The sequence below is a fragment of the Ostrinia nubilalis genome, chromosome 14, assembly GCF_963855985.1.
Source record: "Ostrinia nubilalis chromosome 14, ilOstNubi1.1, whole genome shotgun sequence".
NCBI lineage: Eukaryota > Metazoa > Arthropoda > Insecta > Lepidoptera > Crambidae > Ostrinia > Ostrinia nubilalis.
The window spans coordinates 14,208,856-14,222,620 of record NC_087101.1 but is presented as its reverse complement, the minus strand read 5'-3'; the positions used below and the strand labels follow the sequence as shown (position 1 = coordinate 14,222,620).

General features: G+C 38.9%; 1 protein-coding gene across 2 annotated transcripts; it reads left to right on the top strand.

Moving 5' to 3' along the window:
* Positions 1-469: 469 nt before the first annotated feature.
* On the top strand, positions 470-13,697 carry LOC135078210 (uncharacterized). 2 transcript variants are annotated; one of them, XM_063972795.1, is made up of 7 exons: positions 470-563; positions 10,894-10,996; positions 11,259-11,451; positions 11,589-11,785; positions 12,217-12,300; positions 12,478-12,728; positions 12,928-13,697. In XM_063972795.1, the coding sequence occupies exons 2-7, from the start codon at positions 10,895-10,897 to the stop codon at positions 13,052-13,054; spliced, it is 954 nt and encodes a 317-aa protein (XP_063828865.1). In that variant the 5' UTR covers positions 470-563; position 10,894; the 3' UTR covers positions 13,055-13,697. The 2 variants fall into 2 exon arrangements, with proteins under 2 accessions (XP_063828865.1, XP_063828866.1); XM_063972796.1 differs by lacking the exon at positions 12,217-12,300.
* Positions 13,698-13,765: the final 68 nt, after the last annotated feature.

Below are 13,765 nucleotides of genomic sequence, written 5' to 3'. Positions count from 1 at the left end.
GAATCAGGTTATAATTATCTGGAATCTTAAGATGTAGGTATTTTTATTTACAAATCTAATGATATAGAGTTCAATTAGAAACACCTGATTTAAAACAATAAACATGTAATTAAAGGAACTTATTAGTTGAAGTTAATATTAAATAAGGTACATAATATTGATGATTCTCGGTTAATTAACACACTAATAGAAGTCTTGCACTAAAATACGAGTATAATATCCACATTAGATACGTAATTTGGATTATTTTAAATAATTAAATCTCTTTTACTGATAGAGCAGCTAAAATCTTCTAATCAAACTAATTCAAAGCTTTTTTTCCAAGCTTCTCCTCTATTTGTCCTCAAGGAGCATTGAACCCGCGTCCTCCCAGGCGTCCTTGGTCGGGACAACGGGATGCGCGGGCGCACGGACGCACAGTTAGCCGCCGTAACTAGGTCACCATATATATAAGTGAAGTTCAAGGCATAAAATCCATTGCAAGTCGCACGCTCAGACAAGCACCACGCACTTTCACCGTGAGCTCAAGTGTTGTGAGATAGTGATATTGCAAGCAGATAAAGGTGAGTTTTAGGATAAGTGCGTGCGAGGTCAAAGGATAAAGGACATTTTGTGTGATAACTTGCTAGTGATTTTTGGTGGTAAAAATGTGTTGATTATTTTTTTTTTATTAAAAAAATGTGGTGATTTTTCAAAGCAGTGGTGGAGTGTTTAAATTTTTGAAATAGCTTTTCGAAAGCTGGAGTTGAAATGGACAGTTGAAATAAAACTAATTCGAAGAAAAGTGAGAAAATGTGGCGCAAGAAAATTTTGTTTCAGTGCATTTTCCTTTTTTACTTTTTAACCGACTTCAACATTTTTTGTGAATTTTATGTGTGAAACATTATTGAATGAATTTCAATTTCGAATTAAAAGTTTTTGTGGCTGTTAGATTTTCCTTTTTATTACCATATAAAAAAAAAACAACATATCTTTTACCACCAAAGCAAGTAAAATATTGTTTTTGGATTTAACGTTTTGGAACCGAAAAATCACAAAAAATATTTTAATACGAAGAATAGAATATTGTGTGAAAATAATGTGATTGGCATAAAATATTTATCGTCAGTGAAATTTTCAACAGCAAATTTTAGAGGTTAAGTTCCACGTTGACCCTTAGCTATGAAGAATTGACAAGTTGCTATTTTTGTGTTAAGATTAATATTTTTTTCAGCATTCTAATGAAAATGTGCTTCTTTTCGGAAGTTCAGTAACACCTGTGCAAATTATTTAACAAATTACCCGACAATGCCCATTAAAACTTAAGAAGACTTTTAAACTCGTGTCTAACTGCTTCGCTATTAAAAATTTTACACATTACACAATCCCAACAAAGCACTGTGTAAATTCAAAACAAAAGCCACGTAAGTAACTCGAAAACTTTTCTGAATGACTAATTTTCTTTTACTACAAACGTAAAAATACCAATTTTCACTCTTGCTGCGGTTACAATACGGTTCAATGAATAGCTTCTGCGATGAACTAAAGAAAAGGTATAATTTGCGTCGCTTCAGTCATGTAAATATGAACCTTCACTTTCTAAAGTGAAGTATTCGTTATACTGGACCCTGAATTAGGCACGGCTACGAACTGTTGTATAATGTTTTAACACGATGTTGTTAATCTCTTTTGAATTTGAAACTTAAAATTTCCCTGTATTTGGCAGTTATTATTTTGACTGTTTATAGTCACGTAAAAGCAGGGCTTACTTTAAATTCTCATGTTGATGCTGGAGCAGCTTTACATATGCCGCGCTTCTCAAAGCGGTGATAAGAGTAAGAGAAATGGTTCTCAGTGTTGAAACGGCTTAATCTTATTGGACTATTGGACGATAAAGTGAACACCTTACATCGTAAAAATAATTAGAGCCGCTGTTCGACGCGTATGAAGCTGGATCTCTGCGATACGGGACTATCGGTAGAGCGTCAAGAAATAAAACTGCCATCGAACTTTAGAATAGTTTTGGCGTTCATTGATGAATGAATTATATTCAAGAGAAGGACTGAAGAGACTGGGTTTAGTTTTTGACATCAGAAATGTCATGAAGAAGATAATACTTACCTAATTAATTTAGAAAAGTGTAGTTACTAAAAAAGAAGTAAACGATTGTAAGTTTCAATATAATCAATTTGAAAAATTAACGAAGTATCAGTAAGTTATCACGCAAACCCCCAATACAAACACTCTAGGTACTCTTATTTAATATCCTAGAATTCAAGATGACGGAAAATCCGTGAAAATTTTCAATGAATCTGCTTCCTCGAGAACGAGAAAATTTTAATATCTACAAATTTTATAAAACAAAACGCAAGACTTAACTTGCTACCTCTCGCTTATCGCGCTCTTACCATCTCTCTCTTCGTGAATTCACCCCACCTCGAGCAATGATTGTTCAAGTGAAAAAAACATGTTTACTATTATAAATGCAATTAGATATATTTAATGAACCCTTATAATAACTAATTATTTTAAATCACGAGTAAACACGCCGCCCGGTGTAACTGTAATCGGCCGCAAATTGCGGCTCTAGTTAATTGTTCCGATCTGCAAATGGAGCGCGTCGGTCGAGTTCGCCTCTCAGTCCGTGAAAAGGCTTCGGGGAATCAAACCGAGACCGAGTAAATTAATATTAATAAACATCTTAATTTCCATGAGAACGGATGATTTAAGTTACAATTCATTGCAGATTTCGGTCTGTCACAGAAATGATTCATCACCCACTTTTGCATTTGACATAACTTTATTTTAGCCAGTATTCGTTCTTAATCTTCTTCTGTAGCATTACGTAGTGAATATGAATATTCAAAAGATATCCTGTGAAACAGGGTATTAAAGAGCTTATAAGTGTAATTTGGTTCTAATAATGACGGTTACTTAAAACACACCTTGTTCTTCCAGTTCAAATTATAACCCATCCTAACCCAGCCAAGCGTATCAACGTGAGACGACTACGTCCAAATACATGGTCCTCATTGCATTAGTTACCTATTGATTGATTCAAGTTCTCAAATAGATAGAGCATCTTTTAGGCGTACTTTAAAAATCGGTCCTTACTGTAGTAATAACGTAACATATACATAAACAATAGTCCACAATGATGTAGACGTCGATGTTGAAGTCATAATTTACGTACCAAAATCAGTTTTACTTTCACGTAATTATAAATGCATGATCCCAGCTCCCGTGGTTGAGTGACCTGTTAGCCCTACTCATTCACCAAATCCGGTTTCAATGTTTCGGTCCAAATTGCTCGTCGCTACTTACTTTTGATTTAGTTTTCAAGCATTTAATTTTAAGGTTTACTCGAAAACAACCTCAATTACTGTCTCTCTGTATAAGTGCCCTGAAAATGGCCTACATACTAATAAAGAATTTGAATTTGTTTTAGTTAGACCTAAAAACATTCCTTGAATAATATCTGGCTTGGTCAGCATTCATGAACAGTTTAGAAGCGTTTCGATCAGTTTATGTAGATTCGCTTAGCAATGTAGGTGAACAATGCGCGATTCTCGATTTGCAAGTGAGATAAGACACTGAAATCCGTATTTGTTAGTATTAAGAAGGCATTTTCTGTAGCAATAGAGGAAAGCCGCGAAGAATGAACGAGAATTTATAACATAATCTTAAAGTCACACCTGCTGTAACCTGACTTCAATAAAGTTATCTGATCGCGGATTAGAAAGCACGTTCTTACATATCAGTGTTTTGATCTCCATTGATTTGATCTCGAGACACCATTCAACCACGTGTCACAGACCGTATAATGGTAGCCGGCATCTTCAGATATATGAAAGATGGGGATTAAACTCAGCGTGAAAACGATGTAACGTAACAAAGCATTGGAAGACCGTATAGATGTGAAACGTGGTAAATCAATATTGCATCAAGATTCCAGACCATACAAACATCATTCATGACATTTGTTGCTAACTGCACTCCAAGACAAAATAAAAACGATTTAGAGAAATGTGACTCGTTATATTTATTAACTTTAATACTTCATAAAGCTGACTGATCATTTCGACACTAAAATAATTAATCACTTACAACTTTTGATCGAAATGTAGTTTCAGTTTTAATAGGTAATCTGCTGAAGTTAAAATACCAATCTATATTGTAAAGTTGATAAGAGGAAAACAACAGTATCTCCAAACGCGGCCGCCGTTTCACTTTGGCGAGCAATTGCGATCTCAACTTAGCGCCTTCTTAACCCAACAAGAAACGAGTTGGCTTTTTATTTATTCCAGTAGCTCAAGTTATGACGACGAGACAAGTTCGGTAATTAAAAGTCTGGAAACGGCGACGAAAGTGGCGGGAAAGCTGTGGAATGGTCAATGGTCTTGCGTGCGAGTGGTTTCTAGCGCGCCTGCGCGACGTCTCGGAGGAACGACGTAATACGTTTTTCAAACATTTTTAACGCGGGAAAGCATTTTAATACTGCAATAAATGTCAAAAAATAATTACAACCTTCTAAGTTATCGTTGCAACGGCCAGTGATCCAGAAATCAAGCGCTTCGACAACTTGTTGTGACTCTATTTTGCTCTCTCCGCGAAGTGATAATATACCACATATTAACCATCAATCGTTTGAACGTGAACATCATAAAATTTTAATTGATAAATCATTATTAGATATACGAAGGACACGTTGACAAGCTCATCAGAACAGGGAGTATAAACATTAAATTTCATTTAGAATACATACACGATGTTTATCAATCAGTAAGTAATTCTCATCGTGGTTTTGCTCATTAGATAGGTACTCCTCATAACTAAAGAAGAGTTTATAACGAGACTGAAAACATAGAAAAGACACGCGCCAGATGCTAACCGAAAACTATTTTACCTTTTCTACAGAAGCTCATCATCATCCCATTTTCTTCCAAGTTACAGAACGTGTTACATATCAACCTGCCATAAGATCTAGCAGGTACAAACATTCAAAAGAATCGCACCTACTTACCATTCACACGTTTTTACGATCGGAAACGGTCGCAAGAGACCACGAAGGCGAATGTCACCGGCCGACGCTCGCGTGTCCGAAAACCAAGTGAAAGTTGGGGAGAGGCACGTCACGTTGGGTAACCAAATCTTTAGGCCACGCTCACACCAAGGCATCAAGTGATTGATGTCCAGAACAAAATTGCAAGATAAGATATATCATCCTTGAATGTCTTTATGTGGAGTTCCAAGCTAACCACGTAGAAAGAGTGATTGTGTGCATTGAGGAGAGTTACAAAGACAGCAGAAGGATGATAGTAAGGTGGATAATATTTGTGACAGATAGAATCGAACTACGCAACACCTCTCGATTAGAATAAAAAATATAGTAACCACAACAATATTACCAATTAGTATCCAATTAACATTACCTATCAAGACGAACTTTCGTAAGCAGAATCCCATTCAATAAAATGTTCAAAGCTGTTAAGCTGTCCAAAATGCTTTACGAATAAATTACGACCTGCGGGCGTTCATTACGCGCCTCGGTCTTTTTATGCCGGAGGAATGTAGAGTCATTAGTCGGCGAGAAAGTGACGAGGAAGACCTCATATTCGGACGATTGATATGGGAGAGATACAAATCGGAGGAGGAGTACAAAAAGAAGCCAAGGCAAAAGCCGACTTCGAGCAGGAGTCTGAAAACACTTTTAGTAAGCCGCTTGAAGCACAATTCAAAGTTCGACCACAGAATAGATTAGCTGCGGCATCAATTTCAACTGAACAAGACCTACACCAACATTAAGCTTCAGCCAATGAACTTGCATAGCTTTACGTAAACCGGTGTAATAGTTTATTCAACAACTCTCACAGTGATGTAATTACAATTTGCAAAATTGTTAAAAGGCGGGGCGTCATAAATATTTTTCACGTTATTTAGCATTCAGGTTGTGTGCATGTTGCAGCTTATCTAATGTTTAAAAGGCTCAGCGAATGAATTCGTCATGGCCACAGAGACCGCGACTAATTTCAATAAAAACCATTATAAAATCACACATCATTTAAACAATACATGGCATAAAATTGCCGTCAAATGACTCGATTTCTTCTCGAGGTGAAACCTTAAAAGCACCATATATAGAGCGCGGTTAACTTGATCGTTTGACATTAGAACAATGGTTGCGGTGAATAATTTAATGCTGCTAACGTGGGCACCTGCGAATGCATCAAACGTACCGTATACTTATCGGCAAAGAAATAGTGTTATAGCACGCAAAGATGCAGTTCTTCAGGCATTGCAATAAGGTGTATAGTTTGCGTTAGATAGTTATAGTTTACGCGGACGACTGTGTGATCGGTCCACTTCGGACGCGTAACGGTGAAGCTGCGCGCACGCATCCGATAGCGTTATTGATAGGTAGAGCCGCGAATTGAATTTTATGATTACCAGTTGAAATTACTAACGACTTGAGTATCTTATCTGGTAACAGTTATGTAGATAGTTTCTGTTTATATTCAATATCGACTTGAAAAGCACGAGTTATATTTGAACATGCTCTAGTTCTATCATAATTATAGTTTTTCGTTACGGTTTTACCATAAACTCAGAAAATAAAACCGTGTAATTAAATCATGGCTATTTCCTCGGAAACTACTTTGATCTAGTTCACAAGCTCTCATCGTCTAAGTACCTAGTAGAGCTATTTGCTTACAAACATCTTTAACTCGTATATTAGTATTGTATTTACAATAGATTTGAAGGAATTTTGTTTAGATGATCGAGTAGCACCATTGCATAATTTTGAAACTTTGAAAAAATGCACGCGAAGTCACCAGTTCACTACGGATATGACATGCATTCTTTATAGAAACACCACTTCGATTATGGAAATCATTTTAAGAACCGTCTTCCTTTTATAATTAGGCTGCTGGCTGACCAGCCGAATAAATGCTGGTGGTGCTGTGTTCAAAAATGGATCATCAGAAAGATAAAATGGATGCTAATCGGTTATTTTGCTAGTGGCTTCTCGACACATTGTTCCAATTTCAATATGAATCACTAGATTAGTCCAGTAGAATTAGCTTTTAAATCGGAAATAATTCCTACAAAAGATTTTATTGTTTTAATGCCTTCATTGGTTGCCCATTAAGACTCTCCTAAGTTTTCGACTTCGACGGAGTTGTGCTTAAGTGGTGGGGGCCCCCGAAAGGGGCATTTTTTCGGTTTTCCGGTTATATCGCGTAAAGGACTTACCCTATCAAAAAGTGGTCTTCATGACGGTTGAAGGGCACTTAATCCTGCATTGAATAAGACCAAATTCATATGTTTTGGCCAAACCGTTCTCGCGCTAAAGTTCGGCAAAGTAGAAAATATACGTATAATTAATGACCCTCTTCACGTCCAATGGTTTGTTACCCACAGGCTTCCAAGTCTTGAAAAGGGCCACCTCAACCAGTGTAACCCTATCAAGGCTTACGAGCTTGATGCGCCTATCCTTGTTCGTCCCAGCCGTTCCTTAACTGCGGTTGCTGCACCTCTTCCTGGCACTCACCTGAACGACTCTGTGTTACCTACTGTGGCTGCCCCTCTTCCTTGTATCCTCCTGCATGACTACGTTGCCTAGCCGTATGCCTAGTCTAAGGTTCGACGCCAAAAATCAACAACAACAAGTTCATATTAAAACGCTGAAGAGTTTTTTGTTTGTTTGTTTGAACGCGCTAATCTTAAGAATTACTAGTTTGATTGAAATCATTATTTTTGTGTTGAATAGCTCATACATTGAGGAAGGCTATAGGATATATACAATCACTCTACGACTAATAGAGGCGAAGCAGTAAAGAAAAATGTTGCAAGCACGGGAAATAGTAATTAAACTATTTTCACTCGTACGAAGTTGATTTTGTGGCGTCGAACCTTGGACCAGGCATATGACTAAGCAATGAAATCGTACAGGAGGGTACAAGGAAGAGGGGCAGCCACATTAGGTAACACAGAGTCGTTCAGGAGAGTGCCAGGAAGAGGTGCAGCAACCGCAGTTAAGGAACGGCTGGGACGAACAATGATAAGCGAATCAAACTCGTGAGCCTTGTTAGGGTTACACTGGTTAAGGCGACCCTTTACAAGGCTTGGAAGCACGTGGGTAACAAGCCATTGGACGTGGAGAGGGTCATTAATTATACGTATATTTTCTACTTTGCCGAACTTTAGCGCGAGAACGGTTTGTCCAAAACATATGAATTTGGTCTTATTCAATGCAGGATTAAGTGCCCTTCAACCGTCATGAAGACCACTTTTTGATAGGGTAAGTCCTTTACGCAGTATAACCGGAAAACCGAAAAAACGCCCCTTTCGGGGGCCCCCACCACTTAAGCACAACTCCGTCGAAGTCGAAAACTTAGGAGAGTCTTAATGGGCAACCAATGAAGCCATTAAAGCAAAAAAATCTTTTGTGGGAATTATTTCCGATTTAATCAATTTTTGTGTTTAATTCTACTGGCCTAAGATATCGTTTTCTAAAGATAAATCGTCTGTACGAAGAATATCATGACTGCATAAGTATGAATCGCTCATATCCGTGTACCAACACGCACGGCGGTTTAGAAAGCGGGCTGCGCGCTGGACCGGTCGCCGGTGGGCGAAAAAACAACCGAAAAAACGCGGAACAAACCGACGCGGAGAAATGAAATTTATTTTTCTCAACGCTTGTTAGGAACATCTCAAACCATCGCAATATTGTTAATTAGACAATATGATACAAGCTGCCACGTGGCGACTCATCAATCCGTGGGGTGTGTAATCTAGCGTAGCAAATAGACGATCGCTAGAAACTGGTAAAAATGCGTCTGTGGTCTTGTTATAGCAGAAAAGGCTATCGACACAGAAGCATTCAGAAAAGTAGAGGTGTTTTCAGGTGGTGCAAACAAAATGGGGAAAAGACCATTTCATGTTGCATACCAGTTTGTTAAGGATGTTGCGGTGTGATAAGAAGTTCCTATTTTACGAAGACTCAAAGTCTACCAGCAGAAAGAAGGCATAATTTCATAGCCGCCGACTTAACAAAACCATATTACCCACGTAAACCAAAAGCAGTTCTCACATCAATAATCGTAATCGCAACTGATGACAAAATAACAGCGCGATTCGCTTTCAGTTACATACGCGAGTTAAGAAAACCTCGTCGCTAGAAGAAAATTGTCTCAGGAGAAATCTGCGATTCTCATTTTTCCACGGTGAATTTCCGATGAAAGCAGGGACAGGTTGATCACAACGTAATAGCAGGTCCGAGTCCTCGCTCCGAAATTAGAAAAACGTTAACCTTCCACGGCGACGCGGGCGCACGCGACCGCCTGCTTTCTCCGCCGCCATGTTGCCTTGCGTCGTTCTGCGTTACTAGACAATATAATTATACGCCACTACAAAAACGACTTGCGACTGATCAAATGTATAAACAATTCGTCATCTTCAGTGTTTTTTCTATCAATCAAAAATTTTGTTATTCAATTACAAGTAAACGTTTTCACTTTTTAACGACAAACAACTAATCGCTCATTAATCGTTAGTCAGTCAGACAGAGACAATCTTTGCCAAAATAATATAGCAACAGAAGAAAATAAGAAAATGATAAAGTGGTACTATAAAGTGGGCCGGTGACACCAAGATCCGTGTAAATCGAAAGTGAGGTTAGTTTCTCGTTGCACCGCGAAGTTCAATTGCATGCGCCCGCGCGACTCAAGGTCACTGGGTCATGGGGTCGATGCCACTTCACCCTATTAACGGCAATAACAAGCCCTTAAGAAGATGCGTCTAGAAAATTCATCACGTTAAACAACTACGAGTATTAACAAATCAATAAGGTCTATCTATAAAAACGTGGCATGGTGTCAATTGCCTTTTTCAATGATTAAATTTATTTTGCCATAAAGTTCTGCAATACATTTGCAAAATTACTTCCCGCTTTCACCACTTAATATTGAGTACGTTCAAAGTTACTGCGTTACATGTTTATGCAGCATTGTATTTCTAAAACCATATAGACGCCGTTATATGAAACGACTGCGTCGGATATAGTAGGCAAACGCTAAGAAACAAAGCATACATAAAACATAAGCGAGGACGGTTCTCGCCGTGGGACGACAAATTTCTCCGGAAAGAATCTGGACAGACGCGCTATCGCTAACGACCGGTGCGCCTGCGCCACTCAACACCTCAATGGCAAATGGTGTCCGACGAGAAATTGCACGGCGTTTACTTTCTTAGCAGTCAACCAACTTAAACATGATGCAACATCTTCATAAATTTTCAACAAAACGCAAGTGTATTCCTAATTTGAGTTCCATTTTGAAGGGTCGAAGAAAGTCGTCCACGGCTATTCGTGATCGTGACTAACGGTCAATTTACGTCAATTTATATAACTAGCGCCTTATTAAACAGGTGGAGGTGACATCCGAACTACAGTTAGAAAGACCGGGTCACCTGCATTCGAGAGTTGTCGGACACACCGCTAGCACACTTGCACACCGGATAGGCAGGCCTTGGCTCTGCGAGTACATGTTAATAACAGAACTTACACCTTGTTGTAAACACTCACACGTAATAACTACGGCAATTACATACGTTAGTGACATACGTCCTCTAATTAGTCGCTGTGCCTCGTAAAAATGCAAGACGAGCGACTCAAGGGGCCACTTTCACGACTGCTCTAAACGCAGGCAATCAATTTGCGCGAATCACTCATCAGAACACTTTCTAATCGACGCCCAGTGCGCGAGAGCACAATTAAATTAAAAGAAAGTTCGTTTAGTTTAAGTAAATACGATTTTATAATGGATGCACATGGCTCGTTAGGTTATGTAATCAAAATCACGACTCCTTTATGTGCTTTTTAGAGGTTACTTACCGATTCGGTTGTTGCAGGATGCATCCGCAGACGGCAAGTTGGGCGCTATTGGCCCTGATCTGCTCATCGACGATACTCCAGACGATCGCGTACCCGCGACAAGTTCCATTAATATCACAGGTAACTAAAGTTTTCAAGTACTGTTTTATACTCACCGTATTCTATATTTTATTTAACTTATTAAGGTAAAGATTTGAACACAAAATCTTCAGTTTGTTAAGATTGTTTTTGTTGAAATTGCTTTAAAGAAAAAGAGGTGTAGGTTTAATGGACGTTACTTGTAATAAAATTAAAAAATAAAGATAATAAAAGATTTATGGCCCGAATAATCTGATAATTCAATCGGTTTCTTGATGTTTAATTGAAAATCTCGTGTTTCCAGGCAACCAGCAATGTCCGGACACAAAACCCACAGTACTACAGCAACTCGTACCCAGTCCAGGAGCACGAGGTTGCCCAGGAGCGCAAGTACGCGGAGAAACCCAACGCGCTGAAGAAGGTCGCGCTAGACGACCTCGACGACATCCAGACCAACTCCATATCAGACGGAGGCTTCTCTTGGTCTAACATGCTTGGTAAGTTTGTATTTAGACTTCTTTAAAAACCTTGAGATTCTCTTATTTTTGTTTGTCGTAAAAGGTCCTTCGAGGCCAAAACACCATGTTGGGCGCCAAAATTCAGATTTTTCATAATTTTTACTTTCTTCTTCCAGGCATGATAATGCAAATGATCTTCAACCCCGGCGGCACGGGCCCCAACAAGAGTGACAACATCGACACCGACTCGGTTGCGCCGTCCCCCTGGGCTAACCTCTTTGCCATGGGCCTTAAGATCCTTACCGCCTTCCTCAGCGGAGGCGCCTCAAGCGATGGTATCGACAAGGTCGACAATGGCTCTTCCCCCATGCAGGTACACTTACACGTCGTTACCTTCTCCTCTCAGCATGTTATGAACGATGACAAGACTATCAGGACCAATGCACTCAAACAGGAATTGTTGAGAGATTTTATTGTATAAATATAAATTATTCTTACTTTGCAATTAATATTTTATTTATCCATACTGATTTACTAACATCCAATAATGTAGATAATTTTAGTTTCAGTCACTTCGATAGTGTAAAGCACCTTGCAAGTTGACCCTCACCTGTAGGTACTTTTAAACCCCGTATGGTAGTTGATAGAAACCTAATTGACAAAAATAATAAGTTCTTACGACCGGAATACCTCACGGTAGTCTTCCTTGTCGAGATCCATTTATTTCTTGAGGTACTCCTGTCTTATGGAATGTAAATAGTAAAATTCGGTTATGGATATGGTGTCGCTTCTCGCTTGCTTCAGGGTATATTGGCTGCGGTACTGTCGACGATGCTCGGTGCAAAAGACCCCGACCAAGTCGCCTCCATGGCAAAGCAGGCTGGAGAGGTACGCCACCTACCCTTCCTTCTCCTTATAATGAGTCAATACATAAATGCATTTAACTATACCAACAGGTAACATTCTTCTAAGTCTAACTGATTCTTCATTGCAATAAAAACATCGTTTTCTTTTCAGTTTTGTCAGTGATAAGTTCACGTTTTGAACTTCTGTTTGTTTTTTCAGTTCATCAACATCGTAATGAATCTTCTGGATGCCCTGAAGACCTCGTTCTCCCATAGATCTCTGACCGCCCGGTCCATGGGTCGCAAGGACTCTGTCAGTGACGCCGCTTTGGCAGGTATCGCCATGCTGAAGACCTACGTGCGATCCTTCGGCACGAGTGACGACAAGTGCCTCCAGAAATACGTTTGCGATGCCAACAATGAGTGCTCCTCCGACATCGGACCCAAGAGCGTGTTCTGTCAACTTGGAACGTAAGTGACCTTCATCTTCTATCTTCTGATAGTTTCTTTTCCTGAAATTCTTTAATGACTCTCTATTTCAGCAGTTCTTGTTCTTTTCAACGAAAGACTACTTTTGCAATGAATTAAGCTCATTTTTGGCCTTGCTCACTTTGAATTTTATAATCCCAGTCAGCGTTTACCCATTTCAATCTTTTTCTCTTTTTCACAGATACGCTGCCAGTTTCGTCTTGGAAAGACAATCGGGTGGTTCATTCGAGGAGTTCTCAGAGGCCGGTCGCCGCGGCCGCGCGGGAGTGGACTGCCGCCAAATGTACCTCCAGTGCAACGAGGTCTAACCCTCTCCGCGCCGCCAAATCGTACGCAGTAACAACGCAGCAGTGATAAACGATTTAATGTTATCAAGATCCGAACTAATTGGAAACAACAGAAACATCCAATTGATTCCAGTGATTAGAGACATAATATTGCAGTGAGCAGTAGATTAGTCAAAATTGACGCTATCGGCGTACTGAATTTCGTTTAAAACATAAATGAAATTAAGTACACAATGGTAATCTACATTGGTGCCTTAATGATTGGAATGTGCTCAAAACTTATCCCATCGGTTAAGAGCGCGTCAAGCATAGTGTTCTATTAATTTATTTAAATTATTTATTTATTTAACTTATTTTAGAAGTTAATAAGTAGGCAAACAAAGATTAAATGTATCCAGGAGATATTGATTCCGTCCAGTAGTCACTTTTTGAGTTAAATTTCAGTTATTGGCACAACTAAATGCATTTGTGTTGAAACAATGAATCCGCCAGTTTCTCGATAATTAACGACTGATGTAAAAATAATTCTGTGTGATATACGAATGGTATGAATACCTATTATTTATATCACTTACTAGTTAGTATTGTATATTTTGTGAGATCGAATGAATGGGGACGTCCGTGTGTGTATGTTATTTATGTGAAATAAAAAAATGAAAAATTATTTGTTTTTTTCTTAAATCCGTAATCATCTCAACGAGAAGTTAAGTACAGCTTGTTTGCTGTAAGGTT